This window comes from Brachionichthys hirsutus, chromosome 7 (genome assembly GCF_040956055.1).
Source record: "Brachionichthys hirsutus isolate HB-005 chromosome 7, CSIRO-AGI_Bhir_v1, whole genome shotgun sequence".
Lineage (NCBI taxonomy): Eukaryota > Metazoa > Chordata > Actinopteri > Lophiiformes > Brachionichthyidae > Brachionichthys > Brachionichthys hirsutus.
The window spans coordinates 12132898-12142169 of record NC_090903.1 but is presented as its reverse complement, the minus strand read 5'-3'; the positions used below and the strand labels follow the sequence as shown (position 1 = coordinate 12142169).

Sequence of the window (9272 nt, the reverse complement as noted above, 5' to 3'; positions counted from 1 at the left end):
TACATCAATAAATATTGAGGAAATTATAGCGTTATGCCTTTTCCATTGTCAAGCTTTATTCTATGCACGTCGAAATATCTCCTTTTTGCATGTAATAGTTGGATAATGCGTGTGCTGGAGTGAGAAATGAGGGATCATGTCACCACCACTAGGGGGCAGTGTAAGATCAGAAGCGTCAGACAAGTGGAAAGCTGTCAAATCTTTATTTTCATTCCACCAACATTTATAAACATGTATTCATCATATTTTACACCAACATAACTATATGCAAACTCTAGATTGTTGTAGCATATAAAATCAGAAAAAGCTTTTTTTTTAATGCTTTAAAATAGTAAAATTATCTTCCAAAGAATACCAAAGCTGAAACAAAATATTTAATTTCTTTTTTTCCACAATCATTAGATTATAGGTATATAAGTATATTGCCATTGAATATGTAAATATTTATGACAACCAGAGGCTACACCTTTGTCTCTCCATCGGCTTCTTTGTCTTTACAAACGTCAGGGAACATACTTTCTTGGCCACCCTCATTTAACTGCAAGAATTTCCTCACAGTGTTCAGTTCAACCATACTTTAAGTCAGTGTGCTACGATACCAATACGCCACTCATATGCCACCTCCTCCACAGCCACTCTCATTTCTTAAATCATTTTTACAAATGTCACTGCCTCTCTGTTAGTCCACTTCTCTTTGCACCACTTAAAATTAAATCATAGATTAACAAGATAAAAATGCGCATGCCTTTTTTTCTCTGCGTTATTTGTTCAATAAAGGAAGAATATACATATATCTGCAAAGTCCACACTCATAACAAGACTCTGCTGCACCTACATGGCAATGGGAAGCTGTGATGTCCACTAACAAGTGTACTTTCACTGTCGGTCTGGGAACTGGTTGAATGTGACCCGTGGCTATAGCGAGCAGCGCTATTTGACTAATCCTCACTGAAAGAGCAAACCTTGTCATGACATGCGTTGTCTTTCATGCTGAGCTGAGGCATTTAAAAGCATTTAGCAGTGTTCAACAGATTATGCATCATTATCACCACTGGGGCAGAAGACGGGTTCATAATGGGTTTCCCCACTATAATGTTACAGACATAGGGAAAAGAAGCAGTTTCACGGATAAGTATTGAATAACAAAATTGAATGTTCGAAAATGAAAACCCTCCATCAATCAATACTGCAAACATCTTCAGTGATTTGGTTTAATCCCAATTAAACCAATATTATTCATTTTTGAGAGTCATTTCAAGTTTCAAAATACATTCCGTTCAGGCTCTGTTCAGATTAAACTTCTGCATTAGAAGAAAAAGATCTCCAGAAGCCTTATACAAACCTCCCCCAAGACAGGCATGGGTAAAGTGAGCTATACAGTATGTGCTACAGGAGAAAACGTATAATATTAGTTACGTGAGTAAATGTGTTGGTGGCAAAATAAATGTGATAAGCAGCTTTTTGATCTGATATTTCAAAAACCTGATTTCTGTATTCAAATAGAATCACTATCACATAATATTATGTCATTACCAAATGTTTCCAGCTGTTTTTTTAAGGTGTTAACTTATAATATTGGGCTGTTTTTTCATTACTTTGTCACTTTTTGTTTGGCACTGAAATGATCAGAGCGTCCCATCTCAACCAGCTACTCAAAGCACAAAAATGTTCAAAGTACAATTATGTAATTATGTAAATGGAGGAAAAACAGAATATTGTCCCCATTTGAGAAATTGGAACAAAGGAGTATTCAGTATTTTTGATTTGTATTATATTATGACCAATTTAAGATTGTCCATTACAATTTGGCAATAGTTGACCAATTATTTTAGCATTAAAGACCTGCAGGGGAAGACAGAACCCAACTTGACCCACAAGAACATGCACTTTAGCGACACAGGCAAGGAAAAACTTCCCTTTTAACAGGCAGAAACATTGGACAGAACCTAAGGCTCATAGTAGACGGCCATCTGCCTGGACCATTAAATGAACATAAAATGTCCAAGAGTCTTATTGACCTTATTTAACGCTGTTTAAATTGCCCCTGGCCTCCAGATACGAGGCTGGACGCCTCCTTTTGTGGCAACAAACCGCGGTTTGGGTGCCTGAATTATGTTGGACTTCAGTGGGGGCAATGAGGCAAGGATACTGAGCTCAGGAGCGCTCTGGAACTGCTTGGCTGTCTGGAGCCCAGTAGTGTATGATACTGGAGTATAAGGTGCAGGGACTCCATGGGACACAGGATGTGGAATAGGGGTGGCCGAGAACTTTGGAAGGCTGGGTAGTCCAGTTGGATGAGTGGTTTGGGCAGTGATTGGTGTTGGTGTAAAGAGTTGGGCTGGAGTTGAAGCAAAAAGCGGTGGGGAGGTCGAGTCGGAGCGAGTTAAACGTTCTCCAAGAGTAGTAGCTGAGCGTTGTACAATGACTTTGGGAGCCAGAGTGGGAGCTGACATGGGTGTGGGTGTGGAGAATCGCTTCACCTCATAGACACGGGCTGTTTTGATGGGGACCTGCTTAGGTGGGGTTAATGAGCTGCCCACCATTGTTGTCGTGTAGCCACCCTGCTGCTGCCTCTGAGCCTGGTAAGAAGGCACAGCTGACAAATTCGCAGCACTCCCCCCATAGTTGAACATAGCAGAGTTGAGCTGGTATGGCTGCCTTCTCATGAAATCTAAAGCCTTGATGCCCCCTCTTTGGGAGACTCCTCTTCCTCTACTGTCCGGCTTGCCTAAGTCCTTCTGAGGCCCTGTAGGGATAGAGGGGGAAAGGAGTGGGTTGTACCCAATGGGTGGAGGGGCACGGACATTTGGGGAGTATTTCCACTGAGAAGGCGTATTCAAAGAGGTGAAGTCAGGGGAGTAGTTTGGACTGTGCAAGGCCACTTCCTGCTGGTAAGGGGTCTCGGGAGGGGTGTCCACTACATACATACCCATGCGGCTTTGCCTGCGGGCAAAAAGCTCAGCCCCCTTACCCCCTGCTTGAAGAAACTGTGGCGCTTCATGAAAGACTTTAGGCTTGGGTGCAACTGGAGGAGGAGACCTCACTATATTGATTCCACCACTCCTGTCCTCCTCAGTACCATCGTGGAAGGCACCAGAGGATTGTTGGTCATATTTATGTCGGTTTAACCTGTCATCCAGTTTTTGCACCATAGACAATAGATCAGGATTGGGTGAATTCTTTGTGACTTCTGGCACATTGAACATAGGTTTCGGTTTGTTGCTACGCCATCGAGCCTCAAGTAAAATTCCTGTTCGACCAGTAGAACCAGGAGTGCTGGTTGGAAGTACAGATTCTGACTGAGAAACCGTTGGTGGTGTAAATGGAGGTGGAAGAGGCTGAGCGACTTGTACTTGAGACAGAGCCATTGGGACAAACGGGTCAGCTTTGCCATGAATTATAGACACAGGAGGGACCTGGATTGGAGTAATTTGTTCCTGTGCAGATGGAGGCATATACATCGGGTGAATAGCTGTGAATGGAGCATGATGAAGGGCAGTTACTGGTGGTGGATACTGCATTTGCTCTGCAGAGGTTGAGACAGCTGGAGGATGAAAGGTAACAGTAGCTTCAGCTGTCTGGGCCTGGGGACTCTGAGGTACGGAGGATGGTGTGGAAAACCCTGGCAAAGGACCAGGGGGTAGCTGCGATGTTAGGGATGGGGCATTCATGGTTAACTCAGAGGTGGTGGAGAATGATGGCGGCACAACAGCTGCTGAAGCAGGGCGCTGAGTCATCTTTGTGACAGGTGGTCGGAACGTTACCGGGGCAGTCGCAGCGCGAATGCTGATGAAGCCTGGCGAGAAAGGCTGCGCTGTTCTGTTAAGAACATTGCTAGCCGATAATTCTAGTAATGGTGTTTCAGCAGGTGGCGCAGGTCTGGGCAGAATAGCTACTGTATCCGTGGTGGGCTTGGGTGCCACAGAAGGGGGTGACATTATGTGAGTTGCGCTAACTGTTGGGTAGGATATGTTGCCATTAGTCATTCCATGGACTGCAACAGAACCAGGAGCCAGTTGATGTATGGCTTTAGGATCAGGTAGCATTGTCTGGTCGTGTTGGAGGTTTGCTCGCATCTGTGGTTGCCCAAGCTCCTGTACTTGAGGCTGTGGTTGTGCTGCCACCTTCTTGGCATGCTCAGCAGCCCTCTTTCTCTGTTGCTCAAACAACTGGGCTCCCTTTCCTGCAGTGTCACTCAACCCTGGACTTGCAGCATCTTCTGCCCCATCTCCACGACATTCAGCGCCTGCAGTTGCCCTCTTCTCCAGCATATCCAAGTAGTCACTATCCCAAGTTGGGTCAGGAGCTGCAGAGAAGCCATCGTCATCAAACTCGGATTCGCTGCCAGGGAACACGCCGTCTTCCTCTTGGGAGTCTTGATACTTATCCTCGTCCACACTTCCAAAGCTGGTGAGGGTGTACTTCTTGGAGCGCTGCCGCCTCTTCTTGAACATCAGAACCCCCTTCGAGTTGGGGTTGGGAGCTTCAGTCAGTAGGCATGCAATAGATCGACACTTGCTTTTGGCTTCCTTTACATGCTTGTCTTGAGCTGTGTCTCCTCGGTTTAGCTCTGCAATGTATGACAGCAGTAGTTATTAGGAATAGTTTCAAAAAGGTACTCCGACAAGGTCCCTGAGGCTAGAGGCAACCGACTTGAACTTCAAGCCTGACACTGACATTAGCATTTAAACCTTTCCTGACTGCTGTGTCTTTAACAGGCATCCATCGCTCAACAGGGGCACCTCTGGGAAAATTCCAGGCAAGCCATCAGCTTCTCACATTAGATGTGGTGAAGGATAATTTGCACGTTATTAATCTTATCTACGATGGCATCTGACTTCACAGAAAACATTTGTGAGCTTGTGGAACTTGTGTTGGGGGTGACTAGAAGGAGAATTTCAAACGGTAGTCACAACGTATCCTTACAGTTTTAGGGAGATTATCATATCCAACCCCATGTTGTTACCCTAATACAGACTGGCACGTGAAAACGTTAATCTGTAGTAGTACAATAGACTGATAAACCAAAGTTAAATTAGCCTTTTTCTGTCCTTAATATTGAAGATGGGCATGATGAAAAATTCAAGAAATGCTTAACTGATCACTGCCTCTGTATTTGTTTTTTCCCCACACTTAAAATTTTGTGAAATATATTCCCCTTTTGAGTGTTTCATGAAGTTGATAAAATATCAAAAGGAAACAGCGAGAGAAAGTTAACGAGAGAGAGAGAGAGAGAATGGAGCTGAAAATGAACGTAGCCCTGCTTTGCCATCTGATACCTGAACGCAGCTCTAGATGCGTTTCAGTGCTTCCAAACTGATCACTGGGGTTTTTAAACACTTAACTGGAGGTAAATATAGAAAACTGTACTGGCTGTGCTCTGACAGATTTAGCTTCAACTGAGACTCGCTTTCACTGAACTATCAATGGCAAAAGAAAACTGATTTCACTTCAACTCAACCTCCCTAAATCAGGTTTGATGATGGGATTAAAGCAAATGTAGAGTTTTTAAAAGGTTATGTTATTTATTTATCAACGAGTAATTTATCTGGCGTGAACACGTGCTGAGAACCTCAGGTCCCCGTCGGTGTTCTTCCTCGTCTGTACTTACTGGCTTGCTTGGCCTTTTCCATGTAGGTAGTTGTAAGTTCTTCATCAACGGGTTTGCCGACGGGACCAACCATGGGAATGAGTTGGCTTCGAGAGCTCAGCAACAGGGCCTCCTTTGCCCTCTCAGGGGACACCAGCGGAACGTTGGCTGGCTCTAGAAAGCCACTATCTTCCTCTTGCCCTCCATCCCGTGGCCCCTGGTCATCTGCTGAGGAGATGATGGAGGACGTCTCAGTGGACGTCTGGGAGGACCACGTTCCTGGACCCGGAGCCTGGTAAATCACCTCTCTCCGCACCACTCCTGTCAACCCCTCTTCTTCAACTCCATTTCCCCCATGTCCGTCCAACAATCTGGGGAAGCCATGTGCATCTGGAGCGCTATCATAGCCACTCATCTCTGACGTCTCCCCACCCTCGGGGGAGGCTCTTCCTGATGGTTTCACTGGGTTGGAGTTGCTTGGGCTGCGGCGCTTCTGACGGCGTTGCCTTTCATAGCCCGCCACGTCCACATCACTGTCAGTCTCGCCGTAATAGGCCTCGCTGCCAGGTGGGGAGGTCAAACCGCTGGTCAGGGAAGAACGGCTGCGGTGGACCTCGCGTATAGGTGCATGATGGGAGTGGTTGGGAGACATGGCACGCAGCGCGGCACGGTACTCTTTGTCTATACGCGGCGATGGGGCGCGGGCCACAAGCACCACAGTCTGAAAGCCAACTGGCGTCCTGGAAATGGAGGGTTTGAAATAAGTACAGACCCAATTAGAAAAGCACTTGGAGAGCACAGACCTCTGCCAAGCATCTCACTCCCCCTTATATTGTGATTTACCCCAAAAACTATTGTACTACATTTATTTTATCTATATTTTTAGATTCCTTAACCATCAAAACAAACCTTTAGCACTTTGATATGATTATTAGTTTAGAAGTTATTCAGTAAAAGCACACTTTCAGTAATGGAGGATTCTTCTGGATCTAGATCCGTAGCTTTTGAAGATACAACAAATCTGCTACTTGGTAAAGGCAGCAGAAACAGAACCTCCTTTGTGGAGGTAATAAGAGAGAGACATTATTGATAGTGTCCTTATATCAAGGTATTGATTTAGTGTAAATCTTTCATTCTTCCGACCTTTTTACACGGATCTGTAGTATTCCAGGAGAGCTATCGATGAGGCCCATGGCCTGGCCGTGGGACAGCGCGCCACACGGCTGGTCATTGATGGCCACCAGCTCGTCAGACTCCCGCAGCCCAGCTCTGCACGCCTTGCTACGTTTGCGCACCTGCAGAAGAGGCACAAAAACACAACAACTCTTATAATGTCTATATTTTCCTGCTACACTTTATGCTACGTTAGATTTGCATGTTCTCCTGTTGCAACTGCAATGACGGGCAGCAATAAGAACTCGGCAGAGATCGGCGACTGTTTTGCCTTGCTTTGTTTGGCGGTGACTGATCTGACAGCTCAATCTTGCCGTGGACACATGCCACGGATCACGGCTTGAGTGCGGCACTTATGCACACTTTGACAGGGAAATGTCAGCCAGTAGCCATCTTCATGTGGCTGTTTGCTATTTGTGCCCAAGGTCTTTCAGGAGCATGGCGTTACGCCCATCAGAAATTGTTTCGGGTCTCAGATTAACTGGGCCCAAATCCTATCTTTTTTTTTTTTTTTACAGACGGTGCTTTCGCAGCGTTTGGGCTTGTAGATTGGGGACTCAGTTGCGTTGATTCCAGTACTTTTCAGTATTATTCCTGTTTGACATTCTGATTTACCTCCTAATTATAAATCCCACTGCTCCATTTAGCTAAACCTTTCAAAGTGGCTGTTCGTAGTCCAGGATGTCGGTTAATCATTCAGTCAGTCATCTTGTGGTTTCAAGCTGTAACAGTTCTAATACCCTAACATGCTCTCACTCTCACACGCCGCATGGACTGGTACGAAAATACACGTAACACACAGCAACATTTGCATGCAAGGCCCAAAGGCTCAAACCTGGCGCTGACACACCAGCTCTATCTGAAGCCCCAAACTACCCCACCTGTTAGAGTCAGTATAGCATGAGCCCTGGTGCGATAACGCCTTCCTGCCCTCAGGGGTGAAGAAGCGTGCTGCTCTGGAGTGTTGGACAGAAACAGCTGGCATCAACCTCCATAAAGGTGGCCTGGCGTCCCGTGGCTCTGTGTGCATACTTTCAATTTCTTTAAGTCAGTTATATATAGGATTAATATTTGAATGAGGAAATGTTTTAAGGTGGTTGTTTTATGACTGTTTGCCTCTTTTTCCTGATTTGTGTAATGTTTACTGTTTTAGGTGCATTATGTGTCATAGAAGCTGGTTTAAATCACACCTGCAAGTAAAATCTGTCTATACAAACAACTACCTAGTTGGTACTAGCACCCAGCATTTACTTTTCATTTATCTTGAGATTCTTTTTTTCCATCCTTCTTAGCTTTATCTTTATCTTCAACTTTTTCCAGTCACAACGCCCCCATTAATCACTGCATTCATGACATATTTTAATGCATATATGAAAATCTTTCTTGAATGGAGATCAAGATTTAAACCTTGGACTGCTTTTGCGGTCCCAAATGTGCACAGCAAATTCTCCAGTGGAGTAAAATGAGATGACAGGTTCCACGTGGGAGTTCTGAGGTTAAATAGTTTCTTTCCACTGGGAATATTTTCTTCCAGTAAACAATGTTTTTGTTTTTTTAATACAAATAAATTAATCTATTTAAGAAATGTCATTTCTTGTCAACGTGGTTCGAGGCTGTCCTAAACCACAGTCATTTCAAGAAGCAAACTAAATATACGCTTTCATGGCTTTCACCACTCGCATGGCGGTTCAAATAAATCTCAGGCAACCTTCCAGCTTAAACATGACCGATCGTGGCCGGGGTGTTTAGTGTTTCTCTCTGGGATGATGGCAGACAGGAAACCTGCTGGTTCCGTCGCGTAAATCTGATCACGGTGCCAGTGAAGACGGATTTTCTGGCATCCCTAATTTCACCAAAAAAAAATTCAATCCATGCAGTTGAATAAAAGAAATAAGAATCAGTGGCAGGTATGCGACAGGATTAAAGCGATCAAACTTTAAGTTCAACCAATCATCATTGCTCCACTGAATGAGCACCGTCCTTAAACGGGCTGATGACTCATATTTAGGTCCACATTTACTTGTGCGACAGCCAATATTCCATTTTAACCCCGCAGCTCCTTAAATCTCCACCAAATATATCTCGGCTGATGTTTCACTCTGCGTGCGTATCTGATGCAGTTGTGCGCTTTCCCCTCTGCAAGCCATTAACTTCTATCAGACCTCAGTGACCTGCCTTACCTTAGCAACCTGTAGAGGTTTCTGATGCTCCACGCCCCCCTGGAGACGAAAGCCCCACGGCGCACCACCGGACAATGAAACGATCACTTCCTCTGCAACCATTGTTCTGCAATCGATGTATTTTCGTCTTCCTTTTCTCGTTTATTTCCCACTGCTCTTTGTTTTTTTATGTTTCATCTCGGGGGCGGCCCCATATTCAGCAATCAGGGTCCCCAAGCGAGCTCCGAGCTTCTCTTTGTGTGCCACACTGAGTGAGCACTGATTTCTGTGGGTCCAGCTCCAATGCTGATGCTCACACCTGACCACACATGCAGACACAGTTCTGTCCA

The 9272-nt window shown here is 45.1% G+C and overlaps 1 protein-coding gene across 1 annotated transcript; it reads right to left on the bottom strand.

Moving 5' to 3' along the window:
* Positions 1–2033: 2033 nt before the first annotated feature.
* On the bottom strand, positions 2034–9045 carry synpo2la (synaptopodin 2-like a). The gene is made up of 4 exons (XM_068741420.1): positions 8944–9045; positions 6734–6885; positions 5612–6330; positions 2034–4570 (listed from the first exon to the last, which is right to left on the bottom strand). Exons 1-4 carry the CDS (start codon positions 9043–9045, stop codon positions 2034–2036), a joined length of 3510 nt encoding a protein of 1169 aa, XP_068597521.1.
* Between the last annotated feature and the right edge of the window lie 227 nt (positions 9046–9272).